Raw genomic sequence first — 21,039 nt, 5'->3', positions numbered from 1 at the left:
CGCTGCCTAAGTTTATGGCTCCATGAGTTCCTCTTGGTTCACACGCCTCCGGGTGAAAACACATGTGGAGGAAATTCTCTGCCCAGATGGATCAGGAAGGGAAGGACGTACTAGGCCAAAACTTCAGCTGGTCCAGTGGTTGGGGTAATGCCTTAGGACTAGGGGGATGGGAGGTCAATGCCTTGTTCCTCCAAAAACTTGGGCAAGTCACCAGTGCTCCACTGATGCCCAAGAACACAGAGATCTGGCCCTATTCCCACCCAGCAAACAATCCCTCAGCGTTTTAACTGCCTGCATGTGCTTTTAAAACACCCCAGGGAAAAAAGATCAAGTCAAACGAAGAAGGGGGAAAATAGATGCCATGAAACCGGTCCAGGGAGGCTCTCTGTACTCCCAGCCCCGAGGACGGAGCGCTGGTGACGAGAATGAGCCTGAGGAGGAGTGAACGGAGAAAGCAGCTCTCGGGCTGAGGATGGGCGATAGGAAAAGGCAGGTGCAGGGTGGGGGGGAAGGCACTTGGATGCAGACTTGGGATTGTTCAGCCAAACTCTGCAACTTAAATCAACCCTCCTCATGCTGCCTGTGGTTGTTGAGCGTGGCTGACAGAGCTGCAGAGGAAAATGGATTCAGTTCCCAGATCCTCAAAGATGTTCAGCACCTAACTCCTCAGGCGCCAGGTGCTTATCTACGTGCTTAACTTTAGTCCCGTGACATGTCCTGTCACTCCGAGCCTCCGTTTCCCAACTGTGAAACAGCGACAATAGCACTGCCCTCCCGCACAGCTGTAGAACTCGGAGTTGGAGATACACGTTTTCTTGGGGGTGGGCAGAGGTGCCATTGTGAAAGACCTGCACAGCATCCGCACAGGAGTGGCAATAGATGCTTTTCATGAGGACAGCCTCCCTTTAGCCTAGTAGCACATGCTATCTTGCCAATTTTGGGAGGGACTGTACCTCAGGAGCCCCTTGGTCAAATGACTAACCCTCCCCAGTGATCCCATGAGGCCCCGCAAAATTCCAAAGGTCCATCTAGCCCAATATCCTGTCTTCTGACAGAGGCCAATGTCAGGTGCTTCAGAGGGAATGAACAGAACAGGGAATCATCAAGTGATCCATCCCCTCACACGCATTCCCAGCTTCTGGCAAACGGAGGCTAGGGACACCATCCCTGCCCACCCTGGCTAATAGCCATTGCTGGACCTAGCCTCCATGAATCTATCCAGTTCTTTTTTGAACCCTTTTATAGTCTTGGCCTTCACAACATCCTCTGGCAAGGAGTTCCACAGGCGAACTGTGCGTTGTGTGAAGAAACACTTCCTTCTTTGTTTTAAGGCAATCCGAGTGACCATGCAGATTGCAGAGCTTTAGAAGAGTTGAGCTTTACAGAGAAAGCTGGTCTAAACCTTAACACTAATATCATCCCTCCTCGTTGCAGCTAAGAGAGAGGACTTGATTCCCTATGGCCTGTTCTCACTTGGGCATCTCTTGCTGAGACTGGCAGACCAGGGGTCCAGTTAGCGCCAAGGAAGATGTGGTCGCCAGTGACCCACACACTCCTACATTGGTCACCTAATGGACGGCAATTTTGGGTCACCTTCTGAGCTCATATTCAAACCATACAATAACACTCGCTCCCAGCTCCACACAGAGATGGCTGCAGATCCAAGACTTTGCTCCAAACACCCACGGACCTACTACTTCACTCCCCTTTCCCCTTCTAGAATCCTCACCCCCCATACTATACAGCTCTTGTTTCCTGTATTCAGCCGACCTTCGTGTCAAACAATTACGATGCACAGTGCCGGCCGCTGCTGGCTTCTCCCGGCAGAACAGTTGGATTTCCTGAGTGCAGAAGATTTTTGTTTTTCCCCCTTTCTCCTTCTGTGAACCATTTTCAAACAGCAGCTGAGTCAGGGCGGCTAGTCATTTCCTTGTATTTTTTTTATAAACTGCTGCTGTGCGCTTGGGGAAATCAGGGATATGGTTCGGACTCCTCGCTCCCCTGCTCCCGCGCATGGCCGCAGTACAGATGCTCAAATTAAAGCCAGAGGGACCTCGTCAGTTTCAATGCTGGAGGGGGGGGTCTCCAGTTTTTGTCCCTTTGGTACCGCCGAGCCCTGGCCATGCAGTGCAGTGAGTTTAACCAGTTTCTCCCAGCTTTGAAGGTTCCCCATGTTCAAGAGAGGCAGCATGGCCCAGTTGTTAGAGCACTGGCCTAAGACTCAGGAAGTCTAGCTTCCCGGCCCAACTCTGCCACTATCTTGGGAAAGTCACCTCCCTGCTCCCTGCCTCAGTTTCCTCTCGCACCCTCTGTCTGTCTTATCTATTTAGATCAGTGGTCCCCAAACTTTTGAGGATCATGTCCCCCTTACCCCTGTCTGTGCCCCCGCCTGGAGCCACAGTCGGGAACGGGACTGTGGCTCTGGGGGAATGACATATGGATGGGGAAAAGGGCCAAGGCTGTGGCCGCAGCTGGGGGTGGGTCTGGGGCCAGGAGTGGGGCTGGGGAAAGAGCACTCCCTCCCTGCCACTCCCCCCCATTGGGGCTGGCCTGAGCCCCTCCAAAGGTTCCTCTATGTCCCCCTAGGGGTGCGTGCCCCACAGTTTGGGGACCTCTGGTTTAGATTGTAAGTTCTGTATGGACGAGCACAACAGGGACCTGATTTTGGCTGGGGCACCTAGGTGCCTCTGGAATGCAAATAAATAATATTAGCTCTCCCCCGCCAAAGGCACCGGAACTATGTCAGACCAGAGTCAAACCGGTTTCCAGTTATGGCCTGAAAGTGGATTCGAATTAGGAATGCAGCTGTGCAAAGCACATGCAGCTATTGGCTCGCCTCGGCTCACTCCGTCTCACAAGCCCCTGTAAAATTCTCAATGTCCACGGTGGCACGAAGGGTTGGCCCCCTGGAACTGCTATGGTAAGTGTAATGCTTTCCAGACTCACCATTTCTCCCCTCCGGCCTCGTGCTGCAGGACTTTGTAACCAAACTGAGCCTCTGGTGGACCCTGGAAGATCTGAGGTCTCTTGACATCAATGTTGAATGACCTGCATAGCCCTAAAGAGACACAGAGCAGAGTGTTAGTCTAACCCAGAGACCCCCAAAGTTGGGAGAGGTGCAAAGATGTAGAGGAGGAGTAGGAGGACAAAGACAAAACTCTCAACCATTCTCCAGAATCTCAGCTTTCATTTAAAACAAGAGTCAAGTCTCCAGATGTTACAGCGGCAAAGAAAAGCTTAAAAATATGACCCAAATAGTAAGTTAGCTGGAAACTTCATTTTGTGTGACACTGAAACCACCGGCCAATTCGGCGAATAGCTTGGGCCGAAAAAGGAACCAAACACAAAAATTTCAAGCACATTTTGTTCCGAAAGGTCGTTCGGAATTGACATTGAAACTGTTTCATGCGGCCCAAATGGAACATTTTCTCTCTTTTTTTTTTTGTTTAGTTGAGGGGGGGAGGAAATGGAAAAAATCAGTTTCAGTTGAAATGAACCGTCTGTTGTGGGGGATTTTTCAGTTCGGTGGCCGAAGCTGACGCTGCATCACTTACACTTGGGTCATACTCTTTAGCTTTTAATCAATTAGTCGCCCTTTTTGCCTTTCAAAACAGGGCCAGTAGGAGCAGAATCAAGCCAACACTTTCAAAAAACACCTCCATCTTTCATGAACTTACGCGAACTCCAGAAAATTCAGACTAGTGTGTTACTTTAGCATCCCTGATCAGAGCCCCATTGCGGCAGGCACTCCACAAGAGAAAAAACATGTGTTAATCCTAGTGTAGACAGGATAGTGGGAGTTTTAACATGTGTTACTAGTCGATTACCTGGACTAGGGTCCAACTGCATCAGAATTTTAACTTGGTAAAACCACATCTTTTTTCTCAGCAAAGATCCAGTTGTAGTAAAACCGCCCCTCTCCCAAATTACTTACAGTCTAAGAAGTTGAAACAAAAACATGTGAGGGGAAACTGAGGCCCAGAGAGGCAGAGAGCCAGATCCTCAAAAGGTAACTCCATTGGGAGTTAGGTGCCTAAATAACTTTGAGGATCTGGGCCAAAGTGACTTGCCCAAGGTTGGTGTCTCAAATTACATGGTTCAAAACAAATCCATCAGGTGATGCAGGACTCAGGGCACGGAGTTTAGAGCCTGGGTATGCAGAAGGTCAGACTGGATGATCACAATGATCCCTGTGGGCCTTGGAATCTGCAAATCTCTGTATCATGAGCTACTAGGGGAATGGAAATATTTGTGCAGCCTGCGACCAGGTGCTAAAACAACACCCCCGCCCGCCCAGGCAGTCCAAGCCCTCAATGAGACTTTCAGACTCTTCCCAGATTGGGTTCTTTCAGGTTACCGGCAGCAAGGAGGACAGGCAAACCGCAGCAAGCAGCACACATGGGCTGGGTTGAGTTTGTGCAGCTGATTCCCCCCGGCTACAGGAAATGTCATTGCCCCATCACGTGGTGGATTTTGTTAGCCGGCTGCCCCTAGAACTCACTGCCGGCACTTGCATTTTGACTCCCTGATGGAGTCACAGATTCCAAGGCCAGAAGGGACAACTGCGACCATCTAGCCTGCCTCCTGTGTAACACGGGCCATGGGCTATCCAACCGCCTTGGGCTGCAGGACCCGTAGGCCCATGCTGCCCTGTAACGGTCAGCGTAGTTACACCTGGAGCTTTTAGGACAAAGGGTCAGGGGAGTGAGATACATGGGTATTTACGCACCATCCCTGGGAAGTATTAGCCTTAGAATGCAGATAGGGAAACTGAGGCACAGAAGGGTGGGGGAAGTGACTTATTCAAAGCTGATAGAGGAGCTAGGACCTTGGGGGGGAGAGGGGAGTAGCCAGCACCAGGATGTGAATCTGCAACCTCTTGGCCTAGAGGCACAAGAGATAAAGACCCACCTCTGCTAGCTGAAGGCTGTTGCGCCTCTGGGCTGAGCCCTAGATGGAGATAAAGCCGCACTGCAGAAGGGTGGGTGAGCGGAGCCGGGTCAGGCATTGCGTGAGCGTGGACTGGAGGTAGAGAGACAGGCTGCTGGGAGCAGTGCCGGTAATTCAAAAGCGAAGTCAGTGCCGCTATCTCCGGAAACCCTTTGCCTGAGAAAGCCTGATGCTATGTCTGACTGCAGCTAGCAGCCCCTGGGCCTGGGTAGACAGCCGCGCGCTAGCTTTGCTCAAGCTTGTGCGCTAGGGGCTGGCCACCCGAGCGCAGATCCAGGAGGTCGCATTGGCTTGTACCAGGGTGGCTAGCCCAGGGTGCTGCAAGATCTTGAGCAGCTACCTGCATATGTGGGCTGGGTGGCATGGTGCCTGATACCATGTAGACATACCCAGAGAGAACAGGAGGGTCTGTCTGTGTCCATGCAATCCCCTTTCTACTATTCACACTAGACCTGGTCAACAAAAATATAAACCCAGCTGTTTTCCATTGCAAATAGTAGTTTCGGCTAAAATCAAAATATTTCCTGGGAACGTGCTCATTTTGCAATGGGAGGAAGTCAAAAATCCATCGAAATGATGCTATCCAGCTGAAATGTTTTGATTTCTGTTCATGTTTAAAATATCATTCAGATTTTATCTTTCACATTAATGGAGAACAAACGTCAAAGCAAAAAGTGGCCGCGCTACTGAAGCAAAACATTGGAAGGGTCCCAAATCAAAATTTCAGCATTTTCGTTTCGCAGGACGTTTTGGATTTTCATTTCATTGGGAGCAACAACCACCACATTTCTGCATCGCAGGGAACAGAAATTTAGGTTCCCAACCAGCTCTTATAATCCCCAGTCCTGTGTCTTCTCGAGTTCAAGAAGCAAACTTTGTTCCAAGTTGGAGCTAGGAGGTGCTGTGCTGCTGGCCTCCTTGCAAGATGGATGTTCTGGTTCTTTTAGTGTCCCCAGCAGCCCGGAGCACGTTTTAGAAACAGGGGATGAGCCCTAGTGAGCTGGGCTTCTCCCAAAGTGATAATTTAGTACCATCTCCTTAAAAACACCTCGTAGTCCTGGGGCTGCTCCCTGTGCCTGCTGATCTCACTGATACCTTGCATCACACCCTAATCCCAAAGCACTTTAGGATCACAATTAACCCTCAGGCTTGCGCAGGGAAGAATCAATCCTGCCTTCCTGCAGCTGCACGGTGAAGGGAAGAAACGTGCCCAGTGGTACAGAATCCCAACTCACAGCCTCTTCCTCTGATCCCACAGCCCACATTCCCCCCGCCTCCCAGAACTGGGGCCTAGAACCCAGAAGCCCTTGAGTCCAGTGCACGACTAGACCATTTCAGCGAAGCACCTTAAAACCAAATCCAGGTGGAGGAGGAAACGAAACTGACCATGAACCTTCAGGTGAAAGTGACTCAGGGCCAGTGCAACCATTTAGGCGGACTAGGCGGTTGCCTAGGGCGCCGAGATTTGGGGGCGCCAAAAACCACCCCCCAATTTTTTTTTAAATGGTTGAGCAGCCGCTGCTGCTGGGACAGAGAGGGAGTCTGAGCTGCCGGCGGCAGCCGGCAGCCCAGGGTGTCCCCTGGGTCAGGGCGCCGCCGCAGCAGCCCGCAGCCCAGGGGGTCCCCTGGGTCAGGGCGCCGCCCCGGCAGCCGGCAGTCCAGGGGGTCCCCTGTGTCAGGGCGCCGCCCTGGCAGCCGGCAGTCCAGGGGGTCCCCTGGGTCAGGGCGCTGCCCTGGGGCCCAGGGTGTCCAGAGGGGGCGGCAGATACCACTGTGGCACCTCCACCGGAGCCGCAGGACCAGCATGCAGGGCGGCGAAGTTGCCATCTCCCTAGGGCGCTCAAACCCCTAGCGCCGGTCCTGAAGTGACTGAATTTATTGCACCAGCCAAAGACCTAAACAGGAGCAGTGAAAGCAGTGAGCGGAGGTCCGTGCGAAACCCAGGGAGGGCGCATTATTTTGAAATATACAGGGTCTGATTTCCAAGTACAGCCAAGCACTGGAAATCCGGGGTCCTCCTGAGGTGTGGGGAAGTTAACTTGTAACTGACACTTGTTTTTAAGGATGCTTTACACTGTCCTTCGTGGGACTATAAAATCAAGCCCATGATGCGGCCAATCTTAAGAGCGTCTGATGCATTTCGTGCATGGCTGTCAGTGAGGATCGAGACTGGAGGAGTTGTCCTGAAATTATACTTTCCAAGCTGAGATCATAACAACCTCCCAGCAACAGGCTCCAGTTTGGCAGGGCAGAGCGGGGCAGTGTTATTTCCTGCCTCTCTGAGGATATGTAAGGAGAGGGCGGAGGCTGTGCCCCTTGCACAGTGACTCCTCTGTCTCGGGAGCCGACCATGCCCCAGATTCGCAGCAAACCTCAGGAAGAAAACAGCCTAGCAATTACGCAGGGTGTAGTTTGAAAATAGAGCGCCTTTGCCCCAGAATGGATCACACGCACGCGCTGCAAATTCCTTGCCTGGCTGGCTAGCTAATTACCAGCAGCACGAGAAGCCAGCTTCGGAAATTAGCCCGCATGGGTATTTTAGGAAACTCAAATTAAAGAGAGAAAAAATTCTCGCCGTCTTGAAATATTTTGAGAATTGCACCAGCCCAGAGCCAAGAGCATTATTTGTCCCAGCCTGGACCTGCCACTTAACCTCATATGTTATTGCTGTCTTTAAAACTGTCATACAGTTAGATCCAGAAGGCAGTGTCATGATTGTCCGGTCTGACCTCTTGCGTAAAACAGGCCAGAGAAGCTCATCCAGGCACTCTTGCACTGAGCAATGGTTCTCAACCTTTTTTGGGCTCGGGACCCATTTGTAAATGGTTATGGCCCATCGCAACCCAGTAAATAGCCTGAGGGTGGAATAGGGGTTAGCACCTGGCTGGTATTTGATCGGCCTGGCTGGGTTTTTTTTTATGGATTTGCCAGTTGCCAGAAAAATAATTTAATTTGCTGGGGGAGGGTTTTATGTGGGTCTGAAGATTTGCATTATTATCACAATACATGGGGACATCTACTGTTAAAAGTTTCTGTGTCCAGCTAAAGATGCTGCAGTGTTCCCACGTCCCCAGTTTAAGCACGAAAATGATGTTATCAGTCTTATCTATATGTACAGTGACCAGACATCAAGTGTGAAAAAGTGGGACGGAGGGGTGGGGGGTAATAGGACTCTATATAAGACAAAGTCCCAAATGTCGGTACTGTCCCTATAAAATCGGGTCATCTGGTCACCCTATCCATATGTTACCTGCGTGTGTAGCTACATGCAGCTGTGAAAGTCTTTAGCAGAGGGGGAGGCAGCAGGAAAAGGCTCCAGCCCACTGCACGGGAGGCGCTGGTTGGGTGTGTAGAGACCTGTGTATACAGACCCTAAGGTTCTGACATGTCTTTGCTTGGGATAACAGTCTACACTGTTATCTGTACTCACGCTAGAAGAGCATGCAGTGTGTGTACCCTACACGCCCCCATCAATGTAGACATCAGAAAGAGGCAGTCCCTGTTGAAAGGTTTCAAGTAGTGCCAGCGAAAAAATTAGGCAGAACAGTTTTCCATTGAAAAATACAGTTTCATTGAAACCTAAAGTGTTTCACGTGAACATGCTGATTTCAACTCACTTTGTTAATGGGAAAGGCTGAAACATTTAGCCTGGATTCATTTTATTTAGTAAAATGATATTTAAAATATTAATCTGAGATGTATTAGGCTTACAGAGCATACAAAATATTAATATGTTATAAATGTCTAAATAGTGTTTCAATATTAGCCAAATTAGATGTTTTGATGGTCCAGAAGTGAAATTTTCTGGATTTTTCAGTCATTTTTGGTATGAATTGGAATCATTTTTTCCCTCAAAATGTCAGTGGGGTGTAACTGGCCAAGGAGCAGAGCAACAGGGAACGTGGCCACACAGCCACAAGAATTGTCAGCCTAAGTTTCTTAGAAGTAGCATCCTGCATCAGGGCTGTCTGAGTCTCCAGTACTTCTCAGGGGACATGTGAACAGACCTGATCTCTCTCCACATGGTGTTCACCCTGAAACCTAGTGATGTCCATTTTAAAGTGTGGCCGAAATTGGCCGCACTGAGAGTTAGACCTGGGTTTTAGTCCCAGCTCTGTCACCAGCTCCCAGGGATACTTTGGCCAAATTCCTGCCTTTCTGTGCCCCAGTTTACCCACTCACAAGATGAAGACACCTATTTTTGCACAGCATTTTGAGAGTTACAAGTGGAAAAGGCTAGTGCAATGGTGCCAAGTAGTGTCTCTTCTGGTTAAAACAACCAGGAGTCCTTGTGGCACCTTAGAGACTAGCAAATTTATTTGGGCATAAGCTTTCGTGGGCTAAAACCCACTTCATTAGATGCATCTGATGAAGTGGGCCAAATAAATTTTTAGTCTCTAAGGTGCCACAAGGAGTCCTCATTGTTTTTGCTGATACAAACTAACACGGCTACCACTCTGAAACCTGTCTTCTGGTTAAGTCTCCTTCTTAACTATTTCCCTGCCAATTATTTCAGCAAAAGCATGACAGCTATTCAGGCACTGTAGGTGGAGCTTGGCATCATGGGTGGAGCTTAGCAAGAATACCACTTCTTCCTTCCCTCCTCTACTCAAGCTCCCCTCCTCCGTATACACACACACACAAAGGAAGGGGAGTTTATATGTAAATTAAATGCACTAGCCTGGAACTAATTAGACATGTAGAGAAAAGAGGAACTCCTCGCTATTGCCCTGGATGGAAGAGACTCTCCAACTATGTGTTAAATACAGTATTGTCAGCCACAAGCATTCCAAAATCCCCCCAAATCATGAGATGGAACAGAAACCTTACGGTTTTTAAACTACTAAATGAAGTTCAAGCATCTTTGCTTGGAACATTGCCAAATCCTGCTGTTTTATCACGAGTTCCAAGACATTGGTAAGTTTTCCCCAGAAAACACCGGCTGCTGGAGTCATGTGAGAATCTTATTAAAAAAGTACATTTCTAGTAAGTTATAGAGAAAAACTCAGAAATGTGACCTCGGTCTCAGAAACCAGAAGACACAATTAGATTTACAAAAAAATAAAATAAAAAAAAACCACAGGATTTTTTTAAGTCAGTCATGATTTTTGGGGGGCCTGACTCAGGATTTTTGAATGCTTGGGATTGCGGTCTGCCATGAGGTTTGTGAGCCTTTGTGACTGAACTCAGGTCAGACTTTTCTTTGCAAGCATGAAGGCCAGAAACCACGAAAAAAAAATAAAACTGATATTCACTTAATCACGTGACTCCCGTAGCTGTGGCTTTCAGAAACAGAAACACCAAATACAGCAAGACTGCCCTTCTTGTGCCTCAGTTTCCCCCTCCATAAGCACAAGCTCAAGGTACGTCTTAGACTGGATTCCACCTGGAGAGAAGAAAAGGTGTAGAGGACGAAGAACGACCTATTGTAGGAAAAGGATGCTAAAGACATGGAGATATCTCACGGCAGAGTTACATCACTCTGGACAGACAGCGGTGGGGAAAAGTGTGCCACTTCTAGACATAGGAGAGTCTAAATTTAAGTCTCTATAGAAGAGAGATACTTACATCTTCAACAAAATTATGAGCTGGCTCTGCCGTGAGCAAGTGGCAGGCTTAGGGACTGTAAGGAAGCCTGAGAAAATCTCCCTGATTTGCCAAAATATTTCCCTCTTTGAGAAAAAATATCCTCTGGGAATTTCTCAACCACCATAGCTAATGCCTGCCAATCCCCTGGAGCGGGACGGGGAGGACATGATGGGACGAGTCAAAGCAGTTCCAGATGTGCAGTGATTTATGCCATTGCTTGCTGGCGGGCAGGGGGGAAGAAGGCCAACCTGCTGCTCAGAGATAAGTAGAGCTGGTGGGACATTCCCCCTCCCCCCACCCCAGAAAAAAAAATCCAGATGCAAAGCTGTTTTTCATCAACATTTTTAAAAGAGCCACTGAAACATTTGACTGAGTTTTGATTTTCCAATGCCACCTCCCAATTGTTTCAGCTTCTGCTTTTGCTTTTTCCTCCAAAAATCTCACTACAAAACACCAAAGTCGTTCCTGGGGAAATTCTGATTAAAGAAAAAAGGTAAAATAAAAGTTTCATCCACGTTTCCATACAAAACCATTGCATTTTCCAGCTGGTTTTCGCTGAGCTTTGTCTGCCCAGCTCAGAGCAACAAAGATGTCCCAGTGCTTAGAGGCTACAGCTGACTGCAGAGTTGCGACTTGAGTAGACATACCCGAGCTAGCGTGGATCCAGCTAGCCCCGGTACCACTAGCAGGAAAGCCGTGTTTTTAGCACAGGCCAGCCTGAGCGATCACCCTGGGATCCAGGCAGTCTGTCTGGCCCATGCGTCCACGACTTCATTGCTCTGGGGACCTTAGCTAGCCTGATTAAAGCCAGCGGGGATCCATGCACCCCATGGCTGCAGTGCAGAAATACCCTGCCAAGGGGATGAGAGAGAAGGTCAGTCAGCAGCATGGAAAGTGTTTTGCTCTGAATAGAAGCTGACACACTCTGATCTGATCCCGGAAGGGTGAGAGGCTATTTGGAGCAATGAGTTTGGGTTGGTCCATTAGGAACCAGCCATGAAGTTCACACCTAAAGCTCCCAAGTGTCGGGAACGGCATTTGGGCCCAGTTTCCAGGTTTTGAATTTGGGAGAGGAGGGTTCAAACTGCCAAGCTCCTCTGGAATTGCTAAGTTTGGGGTCCATGTGACGCTCCCCTGCAGTCCAACCAGGCTCGGGGGCCTGGGCTGGCCTAAAAAGGCTGGGATTTTCCAAAAAAGGCCAGCATCACCTGATCTCAAGAGCTTCTAGCCCCAAGGAGCCCAGAGGAAGGGCAAGCTGCTCCCCTATTCCTCACCTCTGCTCTCCCCTGCTAAAACCCTGTGCAGATTCCTGCAGAGTCTCTTGGAGCACAGCAGCTGGCAGACGGGATCAGACCCAAGGTCCATCTGCTCCAGTGTCCTGCCACTGACAGTCACCAACTGCTTCAGAGGAAGGTGTAAGAACCCCACAGAAGGCAGATGTGGGCTAATCTGATCTCAGCAGGAGATGGGCTGAAGCCCAGAAGCGTGAGATTTAAAATCCCTTCCAAACATGAGTTAGCATCAGTCACAGCAACTATTCTTGTTATCCCTATAAGTGTCCAATCCCTTTTTGAATCTTGTGAAGTCCTTATCCTTGACAGCACCCAGTGGCAATGAGTTCCACAGTCTAATCACACCTTTAATGGGTTTGAATTTGCTACCTTTCATTTCCAGTGAATGTCCATTCATGCTACAAGACAGGAAGAACAGAGTCTAGCGAAGTTAGCTCAGGAACTTTGATTTGTTAATTGAGAGACTTATGCCCCCACTTATCCATCTTTTTTTTAAGGTAACCATCCCAATCTTTCCAATTTCTTAATAGGAGAGGTTTTTCAGATCTGAAGAAGAACTCTGCATAGCTCGAAAGCTTCTCTCTTTCACCCACAGAAGTTGGTCCAATACAAGATATTACCTCGCCCACCTTATCTCCTTAATAAACTTTGTCATCTGCAAGGTTTTCCTCCTCATGTCTCACCCACCCTTTTCCAGATGAGCCAATATATTTAACGCTGGACCTCAAATGGAGCCACGAGGTGCTGCCTTGTTAACTTTTTGCCACGATTACAATTCCCCATTTATTCCTAAACTGTTTCTTGTCTTCCAGCCAGTTTTTGATCCATGAAAAAATTTCCATCTTATCCCATGACGACTTGGTTTCTTGAGTAACTTCTTGTCAAAGGCATTTGGAGTTACGCCACCCTGTTCTCCTTTATCCATTTGACCGCGACATTCAAAACAGTCTAATAGATTAGAGACACGCGGTTTTCCTTTGTGTGCTAACCTGATCGTCTCATGCTCTTCCAGGCTTTATTCTATGTAACTGTTCCAAACACTTTCCTAGGTACAGATGTGTAGCTTACTGGTCTGTAATTCCTTGGATCTCCCCTAGAGCCTCCTTTTGATACAGGTAAAACATATGCTACCCTTTAAACCTGCAGTATAGCAGCTGTTTTTAAAAGATGGCGTATTTCTCGCCAGCAGCTCAGCCACTGCACATTTGAGCTCCTTCCGTACTCAGACAGAGACCATCCGAGCCCAGGACTCATTGCTTCCTGAAGTTAGCAGTTCGTTCCAGCACTTCTGTCTCAGATGGAACTGGTGCAAAGGATCCTGGAGGCACATTTGAAGAGCAGCTATCAGTGCCAGAATGGGAGGGTGGCAGGGCTGGGAGCTTCTGGCATAGCTGCTCTGGTAAGAGTGTATCACGTGGTTAGAGCAAGGAGCCTGGACTCCTGGGTTCCAATCCCAGATCGAGCACTGCAATTTGGTGGCATGTTGGACAAGTTGCTACCCCTCTCCCTGCTCCACTTGCCCTGTCTGATTCCCCAAGGCAGAGCCTGGCCGCAGACACGGGGACAAACAGCTCACGACAGATCATCCTCCAGTGCCAGTGGGCTACGTGCCAGCCCTCCGCCCACCGACCCGCAGCCCTTCAGGGCTTCACTGACTCGGGCCTCAGCGTGGCGGAGCCCAGAATGGCTGGGCTTTGGGCCAAGGAGCAGTTGTGCGTGCAGCGTGTGCGGGGGATGCTCGATGGATATTTGGTTTGGAATATGATCCTCTACACCTCCTTCACTTTCCAGCATTGGGGTGGGGGGGGAAGATTCAGCAGACAGCTGCCCGCCACCTTCCCCCAGTGGCACAGAGAGGCCAGCTGTAGAAGCGAGTATTGTGCCCATTTCACCAGGTAATGAAAATCACAGGAGTTGTCCAGGACTGCAGGAGGAACAGCTCGTAGGAAGCGTCTTCTGTCCTCAGCCCAGGGGATAAGGAACCTGATCGCTTCACCTGGGCAGCATCTGTCAGATGGATGTTGGGACAAGAGCCACGAATCATATGTCCCAGCCCCACCAGGGCACTTCCACACCCCAGCTCCTGGCCCCGGTGCTGAGCAGGCTGCTCTGGCTGTGGGTAGCAGCTGAAGGATGCACTGAGTGCCCTTGGGTTGCCTACCCCTCCCTCGCCACCACCTGGGCCAGTGCCCGGGGGACCGGGGCTCCCCTCCCATTAGTGGTGATGAGCATGGTACCCATGTACAGCAGCGAGGCCCTCAAAGCACCTCCCTCAGCCTGGGACAGGGGAGGAAATGACTCAGCAAGGGTCACACAGCGACTCAGTGGAAGAGCTGGGAAAAGACCTCAGGAGTCCCGCGTCCCATCAGCTCCAACCACTAGACCCCATTCCCTTCCCGAGCCCACCGCAGAACCCAGCCTGCTCACCTTCCACGCCTGCCCCCGCTGTAACCATTGGGCCTCGCTCCCCACCCCAAGCCGGGACAGAACTCGGGAGTCCTACATCCCAGTCCAGTGCTTCACTCCTCAGCCCTCCGACTTGCTGACTCTCAGATGCGCCCGGGGGGGGAGACGCAGCCTGTGGGGAGGATGTGGATCTGCCCGATTCCAGCTGAACCCAGGAATCCAAGAGCATCTGCTGAAGTTCTGAGCCGGTTCTTTAATCCCTGACACTTCGCTCATGCTGGAAATACACCAACTCCCTCTGCCAAACGCCAGCTCCCCCAGACTCTAGCCACATGCTCCCCCCTGGCCACCTCCCGCCCCCCCACAGTGACAGCAGGCTCCAGCCAGTGCTGGGTGTGCAGCCCTGGCAGAGTCTGCACGGCACGCACACGGGGCCTGCACATTGCAAAGCCAGCTGGGCCTGCGTTTCCGTGACACACTTTTCCTCTGCAACTCCCTGGTCTGACTCTGCACGGCCCGGGGAATGCAGCAGTGGCACCCTCTCCCCTCCCGCAGACCATGTGCAGCCTCCAGAAAGCAGAGTAATCAACGATTAGCCCAGGAAAGCGAGATGGGCCTGTGGTTAAGACGCAAGGCTGGGGCTCTGGAGAGCTAGTTCTGCCACCGAGTCCCTGTGTGATGTGAGGCAGCTCACTCCATGTCAGGGCCTCAGTTTCCCTCTTCTATAGGAGTGGGGGGATGCCTCCTCCCCCTGACCTTTCTAGACTGTAAGTTTCCAGGGGTCAGAGACTGTCTACGGATTTGCACCCAGTATGATGGAATCCGCGTCCCAGCTGAGTGTCTGGTTGCAACAATAAGACAAAGACCCCAGCGTCCACGCTCACCCGCCCCCAGAACCCGGGGTGCAGGCTCTCACCCGTGCACAAACTGGCTACATCCCTGTCCTTGCTTGGGAGAGGGGGGTAAGAGTTACAAGAAGAACCACCTCATGTCGTTTTGTGCCCTGCGTCCTGGGTTCAGCTCTGGGCATGGCTTGCCAGGCACCACGGCAGAACGATTTCGCTGCTGCCAATCAGAGGTGTGGAGTCAGGGTGGTTCTACAAAACCCAGGTGCAACGCTGCAGGTTCCTGAGCGCCGTCCCTACACCCATGTACAGACCCAGAGTCCTGGTTCTTCTCAGGCCCCGAGCACACGAGCACTTTGGGGGCAGTGAAGGCACCAGCTCAGTTCTTTTTACACTGCAGTAGCCTCTGCGGTGGCACCAACTGGCTTTTGGACCCAGTTGTGCTAGACACTAGAGAAACCCAGAGCAAGATGGTCCCTTCCTCCAGGAGAGAGGCTGGTGACAACACCCCGCTAACAAGACCATTATGTACAGCAAAGCTTCATTCTAGAGCAAGTACTCCTTGTTTTCCATCTCACCTGGCACTCCCATACCATGGATCTAATCAGGCGTCCAAATACACGTAGCAATATCAGAAGGGCGGCGGGAGGGGGTCTCAATCCCTGATACCCATTTGCAGCCCCCTGGAGCTGAGACTGCAGAGGGAGCACATCAGTACGCAGAGGGACCATCCACTTTCTACTTTCTTTCTACTTCGTGTCAGCCAGGGTTCATTAGAAGCAGGCACATTGGAGCAGTGGCACGTTTGCTCGGCGGGTTTATACAGACCAGCAATCAACGGTCTATAGATGACAAGAATCGCCCACCCGGCGCCAATTTCCCATTCCCCCAGGTTGTCCGCCCGATGAGGCAGAATCTTTCTCCCACTCAACGGCTTCTGCATTTGAAGTGTTTTATGCACCCCAGCGGAGCCCGTGCGATTCTCCCATGGCGCTTGGAGAGCCACGTTATCCCTTACCCACAAAAACCCAGCACTTTCCTCCAGCCTGCCAGCAACACACCAGAAAAACTAGAGCAACGTTTGCATTCCCACCCACTGTTAACTCCTCAAAGCCCACGGTCTGGGCAGCTGTGACATCCCAGGCTGGGCAAGGCACAAGGCGAGGGCTCTACGGGTTAATTTCGCCTGCAGCACTTATTAATAAAGTGGGTGCTGATTAGGAGGGGAAACTGCCAAAGACACAATGGGTGTTCTGTGGGCAGTTAGGCTGCCCGCTGGATGCCCGCCGGTGACTTGGAAAATATCTCCTGCTGAAGTAAGACTTAATTCAGTCCTGGATTTCACAGTCCTGCTGGGTTCTGTTTTTCCTTCCCTTTTTATATAAAGAAATTAAGAACCAGCTTCTTTACCTCTAAGCAGCAGCAGAATGCAGAGGACACAGAGACGGCGGGCCGGCTCCATCGCCCCGTTAGAGTCCAACTGGAGAGTTTGTTCCAGGAGTGCAGAGAGCCAGACTGGGCATAGTGAGAGCGTATGTGAGCGCTGCCTCAAAGGTTACTCTGTCTTCTGCTGCTTTATTACACGCCACTCATATTTTTTCCTCCTCCATCTCCCAGACATTTCAATTGGCTGCTAAAAATAAATGGCAGGGTAGGGAACTTTTTTTTTTTTAAAAAGCCAAAACAGCAGAAACAATGAAGGAGCGGGGTGAGGGGGGGGGGAGGCAGGAGGGAATAGTAAACTAGGAACCACCCAGGCAACAGATGCAGGGAGCTCGCTGGGGAAAGCGAGAGTCTGTAGCATGGCTTTTTGAGGCACGCTTTTCACGCAGCCTGTTCTGAGTGTTTGCACAAAGTAGGGGTGGAAAGCGTGCAAAGATGCTCCCCCTTGACCCTGCCCTGGATTTTTACCCAGCCCCCCCACCACACATATTTGTGCAAAAATACAGGGTTGGATGAGTCAAATAATCCTGTACATTTGCACTTTTTTTGTACACCCTTTCAAACATATGGGACCACTTACGAGTCCATTCCTGTCTGTTTGCCCTCACGGCCAGGACGGAGTGTGCAGAAAAGTGCAAACACCTAGCAGTGGTGTTTCCATCCCCTGTCGTTCATTCCCAGCTTCTGGCAATCAGAAGCAAGGGCCACCCAGAGCACGTGGTTGTCCCTGACCATCTTGGCTAATAGCCATTGATGGACCTGTCCTCCATGAACTAATCTCATTCTTTTTGGAACCCCGTTATAGTTTTGCCCTGCACAACATCCCCTGGCAATGAGTTCCACGCTTGTCTGTCCATTGTATGAAGAAATACTTCCTTTTGTTTTAAACCTGCTGCCTAACAATTTCATTGGGTGACCCTTTTTTTTTATCATTATTATTATGTAAAGGAGTAAATAACACTTCCTTATTCACTTCCACATCATCCTTATTCACTTTCACGTTTGTTTTCTTAACCTAATCCATTCTTGCACCTTTGCACACCCTAAAGTAAAAGCTGAATAAATATTGCTGCTCTTTGGGGACTCTTGTTAACCCTTTCTTCCGCGCTTCTTTCAAAGGTTTGTTCCCTGAACCATTTCAAAGTAACACTGAAGTCCCCCCGCCCCACCCATTAGCATCCTTATGGTTTGTAGGCATCTGTGTAGTGTGTGGGGTGCATTCTAGAGAAATGTCCCATAGTTCCACACCTCCATCCCTTAGCAACTTTGCCCCTGGCCAAGACAGGACTGGAAGTGACAGGGACCACGAATTCAGCCCCTGATCAGCCCCCCCCAGCCCCTGATCAGCCCCCTCCCCACTTAACCTCACTTGCACGCAGTGTCAGCGATTCAACAGAGAATGTACCAAGAGGGATTGCACTGAGGCAGGGAGCAGCCAGCCAGAGCACGTAACATTTTGTATTTCCTAGCTAGGCACCGCTAGCTCTGAGGAGTGAGCCAGTGTGGTCTAACCATGGCCAGCAGGGGGTGCTGCAGTGTCATCTTTGACACGAGCACCAGGACCTGAGCCTTTGAAGTCACTTTCTGTTGAGGATTCTGGATCAGGCCGCACTACCCATGGCTAGCTGGGGACGCCTGGGATCACAGGTCTGATCATACACAAAAACACAGGGCCTGTGTAATAGTTTTCCAACCCCTCCAACTAGAACTGAAAGTCCTCTGGCCAGAGCAGGGCCAGCCCCAAGGGGAACCCTCAACGGGTAGTAAATGGGATCCAGTCCCCAGAACGGCCCATTCAGTGCTTGTCCTCCTAGCTGAGGCTGCCAGCAAAAGGGGACGGCTGGTGCAGTGCAGTGCTGATCCCTTCTGTAGTGTGACCAGCTGGTGAGACTCAATCCACATGGGCCACCATTTAGTAACAGCTGTCTGGACTCTCCAGGAGAGATGGGCACGCTGGCATGCACCCTGTTTGTACAGACTGGGTCAGAACAGAGGCCCTGGCACCTCAGCCACACATGGCATGGGTAACCCCTCTGCTCCCCAGGGGTAGCCACAACTGCAAGGGTGGGGACCACTGCCTTGATCACAACCCAGGATTGAACCCCTGACTTCCAGAGCTAAGTGGATCAGGGATTGGGGTGGGGGAAGGGACACACAACATCCTGGACAGAGGTTTCCAGAGGCTGTGGCCCAGCCCGAGTTGAGACCCCTCAAAGCAAGAGGCCTCATATTTAACCCAGTCCCCCTCTTCACCGTTAAGAGAATTGCAGCAGGGGGCTTAAACTGGTGTCTCAATATTTAAGTTCCCACAATGGCCGGGGACACTGGACCACTCCCAGCTCCAATTCTGCGAAGCCTCGGCCTGGTTCTGATCCCTGTCTTGGCCACTCACCCAGGGCCTGGCACAGTGGCCGCATCTCCCCATTGGAAATCCTTGCTGTTGGGTTGCCCTGGAGATGGTGGTAAGAAATTAGAAGGTCTGGATGGAAAACAGCTACAGAAAAAGCACACGACAGCTCCCCAAACCCTGAATGAAGGCTGACACAGACACACGTGTGGGGGCCGGGGAGGGCCAACTGATCACTGAGCAGCATCAGGCTACAGAGGTCTTCTTCCACCCCCGCCAGCTTTTAAAACACAGCTCAACACGGGCATTCCTGTCCCCCAAAGGGAGCCTGACTGGAATGGCTCTTCCTGTTTAACACCAGCCTGAACTCTATTCCACAAAAACGCGATTCCTGGATTACTCTGTTTTGGAAATGCACTAAACCTTCCCGAACAGAGTGACTTATTCTGGAACAGAGAGCTCCCCAGGAGGAACGGTTCCGGAATCGCTTTTCTGGTCAATTTCCACGTGTAAACGAGCCCCAGACAAAAAATGGTGTGTTCTTAAACAGGTTGAAATCTTAAAAGTCTGCCTTCACTGGGGGAGAAAAGGAGGGCTCTGAACTCAAGCTAACACGAGGTAAAACCCTCGTGAAGACAAGGCCAGCTGGAGGCTTTCACAGGAGGAGGTAAAGATTTATGGGGGATGTGGGGTTTATCTTGACCTGCCAATATATGTTAACAACGACAAACTGCTTCCTTAGGAGTCCTGATTCCCAGCCACCCTCCTCTAACCGACTAGACCCCACTGTCCTCCCAGAGCTGGGGCTAGAACCCAGGAATCCTGATTCCCAGCCACCCTCCACTTGACCCCGTTACCTGAAATTGGGCCACCTAGTAAGCTTAGGGAGGACTAACAACCCACCAGCGTTTGGCAGAAAGCAGCACGTTTATTATACTGATAACTAAGCTCAAAAGAAAGTTGGGGTTTGTCACATTCACACTCGCATACTCACTTTCCCAGGACAGGCACGGCACTAGAGATGTCAGGATCCTTCAAGGTAAGTGTCTCACAGCTCAGCGATGGACGGTGCGATGAAGGTAAGTCTTCCCGAGGCGCATTGAAATGTGACGCAGCGAACCACTGGCCAGGCAGTCCAGGCGAAGGGCGTTCACGAGAGGTACAATCGGTGAGTGCACTGCCAAGCACATGGCCCCTTCCTGTTTTAAGGACCTGCTCCTCATGGCCTGCGACTAGAGATGACTTGGCCATGTCTGCTTGGTCACATTCCACCTCGGGCAGTGTCCATGCATTGGGTGTGTGAGTGCTGCCTAATTAGAGTCCCCAGACACCTTGTCTGCCTGGGAGCTCTTCTGACCTTCCAGCTATTCAAGCAGCCCATTCATCCCACAAGCATGCGCAGGTGGGGGCGGGGGGGAGCCACTTCACAGGTATTCAAAGAGGGAGAGGAGAGGAAAGTGGGGGGGAAGGTGTAACAGACCATTTGAGCATGCAGGTTATACACAGCATACAGCACACTGCTGCTCCTGCAACAGACCCAACTGCACTCCCAGAGCTGGGGCTAGAACCAGGAGTCCCCACTGCAACAGCCGCATGTGGTCCAGCCCCTGCACGAAGCCCAGCCGGTGTTAGGGGAAGGCACACGCAGCCTGACGCCTGATGCGACTTCTGGAGCTGTAAGGTTAGTTCAGGACCATGTTAGCTTTAAAGGGTAAGACTCGAGGGTGCCCCTGTCCTGACGGGGAATCAAAGCCAGCAGCCCTGGGGGCCTCTCTCCTGGGCTGCTACCAGCACTGGCCGCCTGAGCACAGGGCCAGATAGGACGCTGAGCAAGTGTCGGGAGGTGTCTGGGCCGCTGATTTGGAGCCAAGCAAAGGAAATCCAGGTTGCTATTTAATGGGCTCAAGCACCGGGGTTTGCAGGCAGTGTCTGTCTCTGGGGATTCCCCTGCGGGGTGCCATACACCTTTCGGTACCCCGCAAGCAGAGACAGCCCCAGAATCATACTGTCCCCCAGATCATGGGACAGACCTGGGGAAACCAGACCTCTGCTGGTTGGGAGCTGGCCCCACCCAAAACATCCCCCTTTTGGAGCCAGCCGAGTTGATTAGCTTGGAAGCGCTATGGGCTGGAACCATCATTTTCTTCTGTTTGTACAGCACCTAGCA

The 21,039-nt window shown here is 51.0% G+C and overlaps 1 protein-coding gene across 3 annotated transcripts in view; it reads right to left on the bottom strand.

Annotated features, from left to right (window-relative positions):
- The window catches only part of ITGA10 (integrin subunit alpha 10), a 49,295-nt gene extending 32,699 nt beyond the window's left edge, over nt 1–16,596 (bottom strand). For all 3 annotated transcript variants that reach the window (XR_007770616.1, XM_050930873.1, XM_050930874.1), the window contains exons 1-2: nt 16,493–16,596; nt 2,947–3,058 (exon numbers count right to left, since the gene is read on the bottom strand). Coding sequence is in view for 2 of the 3 variants with exons in the window: in XM_050930873.1 (XP_050786830.1) it covers nt 2,947–3,058; nt 16,493–16,544 (164 nt within the window). In the remaining variant the exon portion in view is untranslated. The remainder of the gene's footprint in view (nt 1–2,946; nt 3,059–16,492) is intronic.
- Between the last annotated feature and the right edge of the window lie 4,443 nt (nt 16,597–21,039).

Source organism: Gopherus flavomarginatus, chromosome 20, assembly GCF_025201925.1.
Source record: "Gopherus flavomarginatus isolate rGopFla2 chromosome 20, rGopFla2.mat.asm, whole genome shotgun sequence".
Taxonomy (NCBI): domain Eukaryota; kingdom Metazoa; phylum Chordata; order Testudines; family Testudinidae; genus Gopherus; species Gopherus flavomarginatus.
Note: the sequence above shows the minus strand (reverse complement) of the source record. Positions and strands in the feature narration are given on the sequence as shown.